The following is a 17,452-nucleotide window of genomic DNA, read 5'->3' as shown; positions in this document are numbered from 1 at the left end:
TGTGTTGGGTGCCCAAAAACTGGCTGACGTCTCTTCGAGGTTTGCCGGTTTGCTTTGCGTCCAGTGTTCTTAGACAAGTGCTAACGCCACACAATGTTGGGGTGATATAAACAGGTTCAGAAAGTGAATCCATGGATGAAGATGTAAATAAAATGTCTTTGTTGTAAGTGTTTTAAGTATGAAAATGTAAAAAAAAAATACAGCATCAGATTTTTTAAGTTTGCTTTATTTTCCAGCCTGCGCTAATCATTTCACATGAATTTGTTAGTAGTGTTTTCAGTGTTTCAAAATGGGTGCATGTGTTAAGTCAGGGGTGCCCAACTCCAGTCCTGGAGGGCTGCAGTGGCCACAGGTTTTCATTCTAACCCTTTTCTTAATGAGTGACCGGTTTTTGCTGCAAATTAACTTCTTTTGAATTCATTTTCTTTGACTTGCTCTTTGAGACTCAGACCCCTTAATTGTTTCTTTTTCCTTAATTAGCAGCCAAACAATAACGAGACACAAAATGAGCCAAAACAGGCCCAGCAAACAGTGACCGTCATACAATATCTGAAAATAAAGAAAGGTGAAGGTCTCAGGAATGCTGATCTGCTCTTAGAAAAGAGAAAATCCTTAAGTTTGGAAATGTCTGCTATTGCACAATGAAAGCGGCAACAAGCCACGGAATTAAAGAAAGGGCTTAATTAACGACAAGACTCAGCGCCTCATTAAGCAGCTGGTTGGAGTGAAATTGGTTGGAGTTTGAGGCCCTGACTTAGCTGGCCTTCTGTTGGCTCACTCACTTCACATATCACTTCTGTGTTGGTGCCATTTAAGGAAAGAAATGAAGAAATTCAGGGAAACATGTCTTAAAAACCAAGTTAATTAAACTTAATTCAAAAGAAGTTAATTAGCAGCAAAAACAGGTCACTAATTAAGAAAAGGGCTAGAATGAAAACCTGCAGCCACTGCGGCCCTCCAGGACTGGAGTTGGGCACCACTGTGTTAAGTATTTTAATACTTGGATAATTGAGAGGATTGGCATCAGGAAAGGCATCCAGCCATACAAGTCAGGTTGAAATTTCTATTGGAGAAGTTTAGTGTTAAAAAAAAAAAAAAAAAGATAAAAATGAGAATAGCTACACAAGAAGAAGTATTAAGGATTTTAATTTTCTAAAATGAAGTGGGACTTTTGTTTAGAATAAACAGCTCATAAATCAGTTAGTCCTTGAATTAAACTAAAACGCAATTGCTTATTCTGTAGACTTGTTAAATTTGGCAAAAGTTACATGAGGGTTTCTAATTGCATGCCACAAGAATGCTAACGGACTGTTTTAGGTCTGTCGCTATTCGAATCGATGCCTTCATTCCACGTCCAGCGTGTTGCTTGTTAATCAGACTCTGTACATGTGGGGATGGCAACTGCTGCTACTCATTTTTTTTAAATCTTTTCAGGTTCGTAACAAACCATCATGAAGTGAAATAATGTGTCCACATTGGTGTATAGGTTTCTATTCCTATTCTGTAGATAACTATTTTTACCCAAAATTGAGAGTTGAACAATTTGTACATCTTGTGAACTCCAGATGATAGGTTGCCATTGTTTCTTGCCTCTGCAGTCTTTCTCTTGAAACGCTTGACCTCTTTGTTAGAGATGCTGTACTTTTAAACCATTGCTGGCAAGAAGTGCCATGTGTCATAGTGGAGAATCTAATATATAATTCGCCAGCCTACTCACTCCACTCACTCACTCACTCACGAAGCTGAAATCGCAGTCGCCTTCTGCGCAGCTGCCCGAAAAACCTTACGAGACCGACATTGCGGCAGGCGGCGGATTTACGGCCGCGAAAATTCGAAGAGAAAGGCGACTTCGACTAAAGCTCTAGAGGCCTGAAAGGCAATTTCGACTACAGCTCGAGGCCTAATTACACATTCTGATTCAATTACACATTCATTCAATACACCTATATCAGGTTTGTGGTGCTTATACTTATTACTATTCCATATTGTACTGGAACATTCATCATTCAATATTATACTATAGGCCTGGAAAATTTATCAACTAACAGTACAAGCCTGTACAGTAATAAGTAAAGCGGACTACAATCATTACAAAACAACTTCTTCATTACTTATCATTTGTTCTTCATACACTGCTGACACAAACTCGTGCCCATTTCATCTTACGTTGTCGAAACGGGCTCATTGTCTAGTTTACTAATGATTTGTATGGCAAGCCGAATTAACATTTAGAGATCTCTCAAAATGAAGTTCAGATATCTTAAAATGTAATTTACTTTTTAAGATATCTGAAACTCGCTTTGAGATATCTTACAATAATTTCCTTTACATTTTAAGATATCTGCAATACATTTTGAGAGATCTCAAATGGAGTTCAAGACATCTCAAATACATTTTCAAATATCTCAAAATAACCATGCCTGCACTTCAAATGAATTTTCAGATATCTTAAATTGACCTATCAAGCATTTCAAGATATCTCGAAACCATTTCCTGTAAAAATGCCTATTCTTTCAATGGGACTTTCTGTTTATTATAAGATATCTGAACATGTATTTGGGATATCTGGAAATGGACAGGAAGCTGTTTTGAGATATCTGGAACTGTATTTCACATATCTTAAACTAGCTTTACCCCGTTGCTTTGTCCACATACTAATGAAACAGGACAAACACTAAAAATCTATAGACGTTGGCACTGTATGTGATCGTGTTCAGCTCTGATGGGAAAGCATTCGCTGCGTGGGGGGAAAAGCACATGGCCGTGATATCTCTGGCAATCTGCAGCTACCCTCTAAAACACATGGAGCTCTGATCTGTCTCTCAAAAACATCAAACGTTACTCCTTAACAATCAGTAGATGATAATGTCTGTTGAACAAATAGGTATCGCTAGCTAAGCGGAGATAAGGTGCACTACAACACGTGGCGAGTCGTAGACAAACTCGAACAGAGCCTACCGAGTGAATGAGGAAGGCTCCGCCCCCCTGCTCCCGGCCCACATCCACTCTGTTGGATTTGCATAAATACATCGTGCCACCAGCAAACTATGGTACTTAGCGCAATGGGAGAAGTCGCAAAATCAACCGGAAAGTTCAAGCAAATTATAGAAAACAACCAGATCTAAATCCGTTAAGTAATTCTCTTGTGAAAAGCAGACAGACATACAGACAGAATGCGCTTGGACCATGAAATTTTTAAAACCGTTTCTTAGCGAGCATCTATGGGCCAAGGGTTAACTACATAACAAATTTCAAGTCCCAAGTCTTCATGGTTCAGGAGATTTTTGTGATGAGTGAGTCAGTGGTATTTGGCTTTTATATGTATATAGATAAATATCTGAAAATGCTTTTGAAATATCTTGAAATAATTAAGTGTCTTTTTAAAGACATAATGTGTTTTAGATATCTTGGAATACAACTTGATATATCGAGAAATATATTGTAAGATATCTGAAATGGAGCAGAGACCTCGGTTCACGAACGTCTCGGTACACGTACAAATCGGTTTACGACCAAAAAGTTTGTTAAACTTTTGCTTCGGTTCACGACTCCACACTCGGTATATGAACAAGCCAGTTTCCCTTTCGGTTTGTACATGTTCAGTCTCTCCCTGTGCATTTCCTGTGCAGCGAGCAAGAGAGAGAGCGAGAGAGCGCGACACACACACACACAGGCAGCACACACAGGCAGCGCGAGAGAGAGCGCTGGACACGTAAGGTAGGAAGGCAGTTAAAGAATGCACTGGGCTTGATTTTGTTTTCACTTCTGTTTACAGCGATCGGTTCGTAGCCTGCATTGTTGCAATGTTACTTTTCTTGGTGGTTTATTAAATTACGGATTTTTCAAATGTTCATTTTTTTCCCTGTGCTTAAAACTCATTAAAAAAAAAAAAGTGTTTTTAGCCAGCGGTTGGTAGCACTACAGCATGAACTATTGCAGTGTTAGTTTTCTCTGTTGTTCAAGGTTTTCTCAGTGTTATTCAATGTTTTTACATTTAGTTTACTATTATGCTGTGCATTCTATGGTTTAATTAACTATATTTGTGCTTCAAAACTTAAACAAAATATATAATTTACATACAGTTCGTATGGTCTGGAACGGATTAATTGTATTTACATACAGTCCTATGGGGGAAATTGCTTCGGTTCACGACCAAATCGGTTTACTACCAGAGTTTTGGAACTCTCTTATGGTCGTGAACCGAGGTGCGACTGTACCATGAAATGAATTTTGCATATCTAAAAATGTATTTTAAATATCTCAAACAACAGTGAATTTTAAGTTATCTTAAATGCTTTTTAAGATGTCTTAATTATATTTCGAGATATCCTACAATAACTTCCCACTCATTTTGAGATATCTTAAAATAGACAGGAAGTCCCATGGAAAGAATAGGAAATTTTACAGGAAGTGATTTTGAGAGATCTTGAACTGCATTTAAGATCTGTTGAAATCTATTTGAGATATCATAAAATAGTTGCATTTTTAGATATCTGTAATTCAGTTTGAGATATCTCTAAATGTTAATTCGGCTGCCATAGACTTGTGCGTTAGACCCATAACTTAGCTGTTGCACGTTTTGTCTTGCAGGCGTTTTCTTCGGAAGCCAAATGTTGCAGAAGCAAGTGAACAGTTTGGTGAGTGTAATTGTCTGTTAGATGCTGTGAGGTTTTGTTTCTCCTTTGACTGCCCTTTTCATTTTTTTTTGTTCATTTGTAATAATCCAGTAAAGTTTAACTCCAAATACTGCTTTTAAAGTTACTGTGTGTGTATGTCATATCTGTGGCAGGTCAGCTGGCCAAGGAGCTCAAGCAACAAGACTGTCTCCAGTATGCAGCTTTTTGTAACTTGGCAATGGCACGGTAAGAAAAACACTTGACATTTTGCACTTGCTAAACAAATGAAGGTGCATGGTTAAAAGAGGATAGAAAAATAAAATAGTTTTTTTTCCCCCAGAAAGTTCCTTGTGCATATTCTTATTATTTAAATATTTTTACATTGGCAGTGTGGTGGCACAGTAGTTGGTGCAGTTGCACTAATTTCTTTTCATATTTATCATTCCATGCCAGTATGTATGCCTAATTATTGTAGGTGGTATTTGCTTTGTTGAACACTGTTGTGTTGTGACGGTGACTTCTTTCTGCTCTGTTTCAGCTGTGAGCAGACACTATTTAATGCTCCTGGTGAGGCCTTGTCCCTGACTGAAGCTGCACGTCTCTTCATGGAAGCTGAGCAAGAAACATACAGACTGAGATGTCCGGGTTTTGAGGAGCATCTGCAGGCTGCCATCAACTGTTACAGTTTTGCTATCAAGGTCTGTAGTCTAATGTCTCTCAGGTTAAACCGAATGCTGTTTTAAGAACATCATCATTGTAGTCAAAACCATTAGATATACAATAAAATTAAGAAAAATGAAACACTTTCATATACTAGTGTGGAGGCCACATAATAACCCGATACTTTAGGTAGTCTTATAGCTGATTTGCCTTCTGTATTGAGCTTTTCTCGGGGTTTTCTGTTCCTTCCCAGACAAATGCTATGACCTATCTATTGAGTCTGCCTGAGCACGTGAGAAAATAGAGGTGTATTACTCTACACTCCAATTATAGAAAATCTGTAGGACTTTCTGTGGACAAGAATGTGAGTAGTGTATGGGAAGAAAATTAATCAAAGACTTTTTTTTCCCCAAAATTTTTAAAGTAATTTTGAATTAAGGCCAAGTTTATCCTCTTTGTCCTAGAGAAGACTATTGATACCTGTCATTCAGTTTTTGACATTCCCGCAACTCTGTAGATAGATAGATAGATAGATAGATAGATAGATAGATAGATACTTTATTAATCCCAAGGGGAAATTCACATACTCCAGCAGCAGTATACTGATACAAAAAACAATATTAAATTAAAGAGTGATAAAAATGCAGGTATAACAGACAATAACTCTGTATAATGTTAACGTTTACCCCCCCGGGTGGAATTGAAGAGACGCATAGTGTGTCGGAGGAACGATCTTCTCAGTCTGTCAGTGGAGCAGGACAGTGACAACAGTCTGTCGCTGAAGCTGCTCCTCTGTCTAGAGATGACACTGTTTAGTGGATGCAGTGGATTCTCCATGATTGACAGGAGCCTGCTTAGCGCCCGTCGCTCTGCCACGGATGTCAAACTGTCCAGCTCTATGGCTACAGTAGAGCCTGCCTTCCTCACCAGTTTGTCCAGGCGTGAGGTGTCCTTCTTCTTAATGCTGCCTCCCCAGCACACCACTGCATAGAAGAGGGCGCTCGCCACAACTGTCTGATAGAACATCTGCAGCATCTTATTGCAGATGTTGAAGGATGCCAGCCTTCTAAGGAAGTATAACCGGCTCTGTCCTCTCTTGCACAGAGCATCAGTATTGGCAGTCCACTCCAATTTATCATCCAGCTGCACTCCCAGGTATTTATTGGTCTGCACCCTCTGTACACAGTCACCTCTGATGATCATGGGGTCCATGAGGGGCCTGGTCCTCCTAAAATCCACCACCAGCTCATTGGTTTTGCTGGTGTTCAGTTGTAGGAGGTTTGAGTCACACCATTTAACAAAGTCATTGATTAGGTCCCTATACTCCTCCTCCTGCCCACTACTGATGCAGCCCACGATGGCAGTGTCATCAGTGAACTTTTGCACGTGGCAGGACTCTGAGTTGTATTGGAAGTCCGATGTATATAGGCTGAACAGGATCGGAGAAAGTACAGTCCCTTGCGGCGCTCCTGTGCTGCTGTCCACAATGTCAGACCTACAGTTCCCAAGACGCACATACTGAGGTCTGTTTGTAAGATAGTCCAAGATCCATGCCACCAGGTTTTGTTTTTGTATATAATTAACTGCTTTATTACAATTCATTCGATCTTCCGACTTCAATAATAGTTACATTTGTTACTGATGCTGTGAACTCGAGATACAAAATTGCATAAAATGGGAGTTTCTCTAATCTGTTGACTAGTTGTTTGCTTTTGTACTCAATTTTATAAGAAGAGTTTTGCAAAACTAAAACCATCAGAAATGAAAGTGAGTTGCTATTATTTAACACTCTGACTGACCGCATAGTATAGCTTATGCTAACGCTCGGGGTCATTACATGCCTGTTTCAGGGGATCTGTTAGTTCTAAGTAGCAAAAAAGTCTGATTACTTTATGACAGGTTACAAAAGTCTGCCAAATGACAATATGTTTCATTTTTCAATTTGCTTTATTTTTGAATAAAGCACGCTTCACTGAGTACAGGCTCCGAGCGCTGTAACACATTCACAGACAAAATAAAATTACAACCATTGCAAATGACATAATGCACACACATAAAAATACTGGTTACTTTAAAGATTTGGTAAAACAGTGTAGTTTCTAACTGAGTAACGTGAAAGAGTTCTTGCATTGTCTGGCCATTGATATTATTATTGTGTTGACAATAGGAAGAAAGGAAAAGAAAACCTCCAGTCTCTGGCAAAAATAAACATCTGGAGGGCCCATGCTTGGTTGTAATGCACAAGCAAAGGACAAAGTTAGACACCCCCTTTGGCATTGTGCAGTATAAGTTTGTATTGGAAATTCTAATAAGAAGACAAAATCCTTTCCATCTTTGGATTTTAAGGCTCCCAGTATCTCTGATGTCTTTTCCATGGACATCTTAGAAGCAGAGCAGTGCCACAGTAAGATACAGAGAAAAAGAACAGAATAGAGGATTAGTAATGGCTCATAATTATTATAATAATTATTTTTGTACAAGTGACTACCAGACAGGGACGCAATAACAAGAGCTAATAATCAGCAGCTCTAAGCAGTAAGGAAATACTTAAACAGAATGACTTTCTTCCTTCTTCTCTCTTTTACAGGTATTTATATGCAGATGTATGCAAATATTCGTTAAAACAATTAAACACAGTTTTCAATAAATAAAAAAAATCTGAAAGAAATAAATCTAATTAATCTCATATATCATAGAAAAGGTTAAGATTTGTAACTAAACTACACTAAGAACACGTGCTTACCCCAATTTTTTTCTAATGTATTGTTTAATAACAAATGTTTAGCCAGGGAGCTACAGTTTATAGGGTCATTGTTGGCAGGTGTATAGAATTCAGTGAAATTCTTAATTGTATGTACAAATCAACATGCAGTACATACATTTCTGATTACAAAGCATGTGGTTTTGCATGAGATAAACTTTATTTTGTCCATGCATTTCTACATATGGCTCCACTAAATCTAAATTGCCACGTTGTCTATAGGTGCTGTAAGGTGATGGATGTGAATGTATTCATTTCTGTCCAATTCAGAGTTTTCCAGAGTGAATTGTAAACCAGATGGATATTATAATTCGTCTGGGGAAAAAAGTTTTCATGTATTAATTTCTAATTCTAAAATAATTTCCAAGACTGTTGGCCTCCTTAAATACGGGTTTAAGGAATATGTTGATATATCAAGTAATTCACTTTAATTTTTGTACCATAAAATTAGTTTTTTTTTGGTCGCTGCAGTAAAGGCCTGGCAAAGCATTAAAAAGGAGGAAACCTAGCATCTGGTGATGTCCATGAGTTCAAGACTTCAGGCTGTCATTGACTGCAAAGGGTCTTCAACCAAGTATTAGTAATGAACATTTTATTTCCAGTTATTTAATTTGTCCAATTACTTTTGAGCCCCTGAAATGAAGGGATTGTGTTAAAAAAATGCTTTAGTTGCCTGACATTTTTATGCAATCGTTTTGTTCACCCCACTGAATTAAAGCTGAAAGTCTGCACTTCAACTGCATCTGAGTTGTTTCATTTCAAATTCATTGTGGTAATGTACAGAACCAAAATTAGAAAACAGTTGTCTCTGTCCAAATATTTATGGACCTAAGTGTACGTAATGCACATTGCAAGGTTAGATTTGTGGTTACAGGTGGCCAGAGCTGATCACAACACCATCAAAAAGAAGGGGGCTTCCAACCTCTCGCTAAACACTCACATTGGGCCTATTTTGAGTTCAATTTAATACAGTAATCCCTCCTCCATCGCGGGGGTTGCGTTCCAGAGCCATCCGCGAAGTAGAAACCATATGTTTATATGGTTATTTTTATATTGTCATGCTTGGGTCACAGATTTGCGCAGAAACACAGGAGGTTGTAGAGAGACAGGAACGTTATTCAAACACTGCAAACAAACATTTGTCTCTTTTTCAAAAGTTTAAACTGTGCTCCATGACAAGACAGAGATGACAGTTCTGTCTCACAATTAAAAGAATGCAAACATATCTTCCTCTTCAAAGGAAACAGAGAGGAAAGCAAACAAATCACCAGGGCTGCTTGGCTTTTAAGTATGCAAAGCACCGCCAGTACAAAGCTGTTGAAGGCGGCAGCTCACACCCCCTCCGTCAGGAGCAGAGAGAGAGAGAGAGAGAGAAAAACAAAGTCAAAAATCAATACGTGCCCTTTGAGCTTTTAAGTATGCGAAGCACCGTGCAGCATGTCGCTTCACGAATCAGCTGCACACAGAAGGTAGCAATGTGAAGATAATCTTTCAGCATTTTTAGACGAGCGTCCTTATCGTCTAGGTGTGCGAACAGCCCCCCTGCTCACACCCCCTACGTCAGGATCACAGATAGTCAGCGCAAGAGAGAGAGAGAGAAAGTAAGTTGGGTAGCTTCTCAGCCATCTGCCAATAGCGTCCCTTGTATGAAATCAACTGGGCAAACCAACTGAGGAAGCATGTACCAGAAATTAAAAGACCCATTGTCCTCAGAAATCCGCGAACCAGCAAAAAATCCGCGATATATATTTAAATATGCTTACATATAAAATCCACGATAGAGTGAAGCCGCGAAAGGCGAAGCGCGATATAGCGAGGGATTACTGTATACAATTGTGGGGGAAAAAATATGCAGGGAGGAACTGAAGTAACTGAAATTTAGAATACGGTTTGCAGGATCTGTGAAAGAGCCACTTTTCACATTTTGGCCTCTACAGTATATTAAAAATTTATAAATATTACAGTGTAAACCATTCAAAGTTAGAGAAGTGTCATTCCTTGCTAATTTATTAGTCAACAATTAATTGCTATTTTACAGTGCTAATAATATTTTGATTTCTTTATCTTTTTTGTCTTTCAGGTGTATGTTGAAGTTAATCAGCCAGTAATGGCAGCTAGTTTGTGTTTGGAACTGGGGAATGCGCTAAAGGTGAGTAAAATCAATGTAGCAATAACATGCATGGATTTCTGTCCAAAACTTTGGCTCCAGGAGATTTTATGAAGTAGAAGATTAGCATATGTTGTTGTATGGCAGATATTTTTTTATAGAGATTAGTGATAAATTTGGTTCAGAGCCTAATAACAACATCTCTAACCAAAGAATTGTGTGCAGCTATTAAACCTACATTAGTGGGTTACCTACTTCTTTTTTTTTTTTTTTACGTTTTTAATAGTCCCATGTTAATACTTGGTCCTTCTGCGAAGTACTGAAATATCATTCACCAAGTCTTGCCTTTCTTAATGTCTTTAATACCCATTACTTGACAATCATCAGAATGCAAGGGTCGCCTTGGAGATTCACGAATGATCATTAGATCAGGGAGTTATTTGCTCCTCTTGGGGATTCACCGCTGACTGTCAGAACAGGGGAGATGTGCTTTCCCTTGGTGAATCGCCACCATATCATTAAAGCGGGTTGTGCTGGGTCTTCCGCAATGTTGTTTGCTTCATCACCCTGCCGTGACCCACTTTGCAAACCGTAGACCACCCATTTACCTTAAATACAGTATTTCACTCTTACAGACACCATGCCTTTAACTAGTGGATAGCTTTTGGTGAGACAGCTGTTTAGCTACATCCATGTACAGTACTCCTCCATTATGCACAGAAAGTAAACACACAAATCAAATATCTTTTGTAGAAAAGTGAAAATGATTAAAAATCTTCCTTTCTTTGACTATATCCACCAGTAGAGAAGTACTTCTATGCACTTTAGTCTTGCTACACTAATGTGCAACATCAGAGTGAACCTCCCACTGGGCATGTCTGATAGTTACTTCCGGAGCTGGTATTACAGAGTTTGAATTGCACCTGTTTATGTGTGGTTGCTGTCTGACAGTATTTGTGTTCCATGCAGGCTGTGACTTTGGCTTGTCTATGTGTGTATGGTAGAACAAAAACAGGTGGTACAGACAACCACCTGTTTTCGGCAGGAGTTACGTTCCTAGAGCACCCGTGAATTGTGAAAAACCTCAATTTTGGATGTGGTCAAAAAATGCCTATAAATAACTATTTTTATAGTTTAAACCCTAAAACACTTTAATTTCATTTCAAACTCGGCTTTGTACATTACCCTAAAAAAGAATGTAAAGGTAAATCCGTATACTGTACAGTACTGTACTGCTATGTCTCCCACAGTGCTAGAATGTAAAATCCCAATGTTACCCCTATATGTACTGTAATTCATGCAAGTGCATTTTCTTTGGTATAAGTAAGGTAAATACAGTAATCCCTCCTCCATCGCGGGGGTTGTGTTCCAGAGCCCACCCGCGAAATAAGAAAATCCGTGAAGTAGAAACCATATGTTTATATGGTTATTTTTATATTGTCATGCTTGGGTCACAGATTTGCGCAGAAACACAGGAGGTTGTAGAGAGACAGGAACGTTATTCAAACACTGCAAACAAACATTTGTCTCTTTTTCAAAAGTTTAAACTGTGCTCCATGAGAAGACAGAGATGACAGTTCTGTCTCACAATTAAAAGAATGCAAACATATCTTCCTCTTCAACGGAGTGCGTGTCAGAGAGAGAAAAGCAAACAAATCAAATAGGGCTGTTTTAAGTATGCGAAGCACCGCCAGAACAAAGCTGTTGAAGGCGGCAGCTCACACCCCCTCCGTCAGGAGCAGGGAGGGAGAGAGAGAGAGAGAGAAAAACAAAGTCAAAAATCAATACGTGCCCTTTGAGCTTTTAAGTATGCGAAGCACCGTGCAGCATGTCGCTTCACGAATCAGCTGCACACAGAAGGTAGCAACGTGAAGATAATCTTTCAGCATTTTTAGACGAGCGTCTAGGTGTGCGAACAGCCCCCCTGCTCACACCCCCTACGTCAGGATCAGAGAAAGTCAGCGCAAGAGAGAGAGAGAGAAAGTAAGCTGGGTAGCTTCTCAGCCATCTGCCAATAGCGTCCCTTGTATGAAATCAACTGGGCAAACCAACTGAGGAAGCATGTACCAGAAATTAAAAGACCCATTGTCCTCAGAAATCCGCGAACCAGCAAAAAATCCGCGATATATATTTAAATATGCTTACATATAAAATCCACGATAGAGTGAAGCCGCGAAAGGCGAAGCGCGATATAGCGAGAGATCACTGTACGCAATAATTTAATTTAATAAAAATACAGTAAAATGTACGGGTACTCACCAATAATGAATGATATTGATTGAAGATGATGATGATGAATTAGCTGTGCAGTATGATGAAGGTATGTAATAAAGATAATGACTGTACAGCAAAGCAGAGGATTTACAGCTCCTCGGGTGGCTACTGTGGCATAACTTTTTAGTTCCGGGGAGCAAATCCAGTAGTTCAACCTTCCCCTGGACTGTCTTAAACTTTTTCAGGCGCTTAGGTTCATTGCCTGAAGCCTTAGAAGGTGCAGGGCGTTTGGGTGGCATCTTAGAGCTTTAAAAAGAACAAAACGAAAAAAACACGAGAACGCTCAGCGAAACACTCAAGATAGCTACATGCGGTTAATTGTTAGGATATGGGAATGCTGGGCTGCAGGAGATGCGTCGCAGAGCAGAAGCCAATCAGCAGCAAGTAGAAATGAGTAACGCTCTCGGATCGGTTACTTTCACCATCACAAGCCACCTTTTCCTCTACGGTTGCTTTGTGAACTCTCTACAGTACAGTATTGCCATGAGAAAAGCCATAAAAAAATTGTGGAGGATATTTGCGATTTCCGCTAACAATTATTAGTTAGGTTCTGATGAAAAATCTGCGAATGACTGAGACCGCGAACTCTGAACTGCAACTTCGCGGGGGTCTACTGTACTGGGGTATTTAGTTGTTCTAAATTTTGATGTTTTGTAATGCCCTTTCTTAGCAGATACCTATAATCCATGATGTACCATCCTGCCAAGTTTCAGCTTTTTCATTAAATGTTTTTTGTGGATGAGTGTGTCAGTTAGTCAGTCAACTTTACATAGAAAGCACAAATATGCACATAATATATTAACAGATGAAGACACAGTTCACACTTGGGTGGTATTTCTGTTCAAAGCTCAGTTTCAACAGAAATATTAACACAGAACTTGCCAGACTAATGTAAACTGTTTTACGTTTGTATGCAATAGTAAGCTAGAATATGTCAGTTTTTTAAATATTGCAGGAATGTAAAGATGTAAGTAATGAATATCATGCATGTGAATAACTGGAGTGAGGCATTGTAGGAGGGACTAACTAAGGAAACATGTTAAATCATTCTATTTATTTAAACCGGGAGGTAGTACCATATTAAGTTTAAAGATCCATTGGGTTTCTCCTTTTAATAGAACGTTGCTGTAATCACCGTGCCATGGGTGTGGTTTCATAAACTTTCATATTGTGTTCTGCTTTTGTGGAGTGCCAGGAAACCAGATATTTAATGTACCGTGTTGTAATACTGCTTTTATGTTGTGTGAGTAGTTGTGCAGTATCTGCGTACGAAAGGCTTTACCAATGTATGAAAGAGGGCAGGGCCATACCCATAAATACACAAGCCCTTTAGTGCTACCATTATCGATGTTTCAATGTAATCAGGCCAGAGTTAGCCATTACAAAATCACAAGGCTGACCCATCCTGAATGTAAAGTACTGCACAGAGCTGCTTGTTCTTGATAAGTGAAGTCCATCTATCCATCCATCCATCCTCTTCCACTTCTCCGAGATTGGGTCACGGGGGCAGCAGCTTGAGCAGAGATGCCCAGGCTTCCCTCTCCCTGGCCACTTCTACTAGCTCTTCCAGGGGAATCCCAAGGCGTTTTCAGGCCAGTCGAGAGACATAGTCCCTCCAGCGTGTCCTTGGTCTTCCTCGGGGCCCCCTCCCGGTTAGACGTGCCCAGAACACCTAACCAGGGAGGCGTCCAGGAGGCATCCTGATCAGATGCCCGAGCCACCTCATCTGACTCCTCTTGATGCGGAGGAGCAGCGGCTCTACTCTGAGCCCCTCCCGGATGACCGAGCTTCTCACTCTATCTTTAAAGGAAAGCCCAGACACCCTGCGGAGGAAACTGATTTCAGCCGCTTGTATTCGCGATCACGTTCTTTCGGTCACTACCCATAGCTCATGACAATAGGTGAGGGTAGGAACATAGATTGACTGGTAAATTTAGAGCTTTGCCTTTTGGCTCAGCTCCGATGGAGAGCCCGCATCACTGCAGACGCCGCACCAATCCGCCTGTCGATCTCCCGCTCTATTCTTCCCTCACTCGTGAACAAGACCCCGAGATACTTGAACTCCTCCACTTGGAGCAGGATCTCGCTCCCAATCCTGAGAAGGCACTCCACCCTTTTCCGGCTGAGGACCATGGTCTTGGATTTGGAGGTGCTGATTCCCATCCCGGCCACTTCAGACTCGGCTGTGAACCGATCCAGAGAGAGCTGAAGATCACGGCCTGATGAAGCAAACAGGACAACATCATCTGCATAAAGCAGTGACCCAATCCTGAGCTCACCAAACCGGACCCCCTCAACACCCTGGCTGCACCTAGAAATTCTGTCCATGAAAGTTATGGACAGAATCGGTGACAAAGGGCAGCCCTGGCGGAGTCCAACTCTTACAGGAAACAGGTTTTGACTTACTGCCAACAGTGCAGACCAAGCTCTGACACCGGTTGTACAGGGACCGAACAGCTGTTATCAGGGGGTCCGGTACCCCATACTCCTGGAGCACCCCAACCCACACACAGGATTTCCTGAGGGACACGGTCGAACCCCTTTTCCAAGTCCACAAAACACATGTAGACTGGTTGGGCAAACTCCCATGCGCCCTCCAGGGTGTAGAGCTGGTCCACTGTTCCGCGACGAAAACCACACTGTTCCTCCTGAATCTGAGGTTTGACTATCTGACGGACCCTCCTCTCCAGGACCCCTGAATAGACTTTTCCAGGGAGGCTGAAGAGTGTGATCCCGCTGTAGTTGGAACACACCCTCCAGTCCCCTTTCTTAAAGAGGGGGACCACCACCCTGGTCTGCCAATCCAGAGGCGCTGTCCCCAATGTCCATGCGATGTTGCAGAGGCGTGTCAACCAAGACAGTCCTACAACATCCAGAGCCTTGAGGAACTCTGGATGTATCTCATCCACCCCCGGGGCCCTGCCACCAAGGAGTTTTTTGACCACCTCGGTGATCTCAGTCCTAGAGATGGGAGAGCCCACCTCCGAGTCTCCAGGCTCTGCTTCCTCATTGGCTTACCACTCGGGTTCAGATCAGGGGGGCCATTCCTCCCAATCACGCCCTTCCAGGTCTCACTGTCATTGCCCACGTGAGCATTGAAGTCTCTCAACAGAACGAGGGAGTCCCCAGCAGGTGCACCCTCTAGCACCCCCTCCCTGGACTCCAAAAAGGGTGGGTACTCCAGACTGCTGTTCGGCGCATATGCGCAATCAACAGTTAGGACCCGTCCCCCAACCCTAAGGCGGAGGAAGGCTACCCTCTCATCTACCGGGGTGAACCTCAATGAACAGGCTTCAAGTCGGGGGGCAATAAGTATGCCCACACCCGCTTGGCTCCTCTCACCGGGGGCAACTCCAGAGTGGTAGAGAGTCCAGCCCCTCTCAAGGAGACTGGTTCCAGAGTCCACGCTGTGCGTTGAGGTGAGCCCGACTATATCTAGCCGGAAACTCTCGACCTTGCGCACTAGCTCAGGCTCCTTCCCCTTCAGAGAGATGACATTCCATGTCCCAAGAGCCAGCTTCTATAGCCGAGGATCGCACCGCCAAGGTCCCCGCCTTCGGCCACCACCCGACTCACACTGCACCCAACCTCCTTGGCCCCTCCTACAGGTGGTGAGCCCATGGGAGGGGGGACCCATGTTGCCTGTTTGGGCTGTGCCCGGCCGAGCCCCATGGGTGCAGGCCCAGTCACTAGGCGCTCGCCATTGAGCCTGACTTCCAGGCCTGGCTCCAGAGGGGGGCCCCGGTGACCTGCGTCTGGGCGAGGGAAAACGCCATCCAATGTTTGTATGCATCATAGGAGGTTTTCAGAACCGCTTTTTGTCACGTCCCTCGCCTACGACCAGTTTGCCTTGGGTTACCCTACCAGGGGCATAAAGCTTCCAACAACAGAGCTCCTAGGATCATTGGGACACGCAAACCCCTCCACCACGATAAGGTGGCAGTTCGAGGAGGGAATAAGTACAGTCACAGTCTTTTATTTCTTCAATATTGAATCTTTAATCATCAAAAAAGTAAAGTGTTTATTGTTATACTTGAATATACCCAAGTAAAGATCTGAAACTGATTTAGCACATAACTGTCTAGACAAATAACTAGAAGGAGCTGCTCCCAATCTGGGTTAACAAACCTGCCAAGATATGTTCTGTAGTCAGAGTTAAGAGCAGTGTGACTTTCACTAAGACGGATATCAGCTTAGGAAAGAAAGTGCATCATTTAATGGGCTTTTAAGCACGAAGTGGTCCCAGAAGAGTGCTTCTGAGAGTTAGCGTGTGACTTTGCAGCATATTATGCTCTGTTATCGCCTTGCTGCAGTTAAACCTATTCTGAAACAGAAGATGTAGAAACTCTGTCCATTTTGGTGACTAAGAATTGTTGACAGTTCCTCAAATAACAAGATCAACTCCTCACAAAGGGAGTCAGGGCTACATAGTCAAACATCAAAGCTAAGAGTAGACTAAGGAAAATTGTGAGATTGCCAGGTGAGTAAAACGCTGCAATTTTTTTTTGGATTCTCATTTGTAAAGAGGTTGCCCATAAGTACTTGAACCAGTGAATATCACATCATGAGTTCACGAGCTTGTTCTGTGCAAACAACTCAGTTTGTCTCATTGGTGTTTCTTTCCTGTACTCTCTAGATAAGAAAATACATATCACTAAGTGGAAATTCACTTGATCCCACAGCAACATAGAGCATAAAGTGCAGACTGACATAAAAATATAACAGTAACACAGTAAAAATAAAGTGCAAAGGGCCAATGTGTAGACCTTGCACAGTATTTCTCAACTGTGCATATTTTAAAACTAGGATTGTTAGTCCTACTGGGTATAAATGATTTATTTTTTCTTATTTCAGTTTTTTTTCTTGTAATTTAAAAAAATGTTTTGTGTAAAATAATAAACTTGATCTGGATGGTGATGTAGTTTAAAGTCATTTCTTAGATATGTGTTTGAAACAATAAATGAAGTCTATATGAGTCACATCCATGTCTGTAAAACATGCAGAATACAGACTTTCTATTGCTTTCACTTGCCT

The 17,452-nt window shown here is 41.3% G+C and overlaps 1 protein-coding gene across 1 annotated transcript in view; it reads left to right on the top strand.

The window, feature by feature from the left end:
• f8a (coagulation factor VIII associated) overlaps positions 1-17,452 on the top strand; it is a 32,687-nt gene that overhangs the window by 789 nt on the left and 14,446 nt on the right. Inside the window, exons 2-5 of the mRNA XM_028815364.2 lie at positions 4,591-4,637; positions 4,790-4,862; positions 5,155-5,314; positions 10,118-10,186. Of these exons, the coding sequence (XP_028671197.1) occupies positions 4,591-4,637; positions 4,790-4,862; positions 5,155-5,314; positions 10,118-10,186 (349 nt within the window). The remainder of the gene's footprint in view (positions 1-4,590; positions 4,638-4,789; positions 4,863-5,154; positions 5,315-10,117; positions 10,187-17,452) is intronic.

Source organism: Erpetoichthys calabaricus, chromosome 12 (genome assembly GCF_900747795.2).
Source record: "Erpetoichthys calabaricus chromosome 12, fErpCal1.3, whole genome shotgun sequence".
In the NCBI taxonomy this organism is placed as follows: Eukaryota; Metazoa; Chordata; class Cladistia; order Polypteriformes; family Polypteridae; genus Erpetoichthys; species Erpetoichthys calabaricus.
This window is presented reverse-complemented; position numbering and strand designations above follow the sequence as displayed.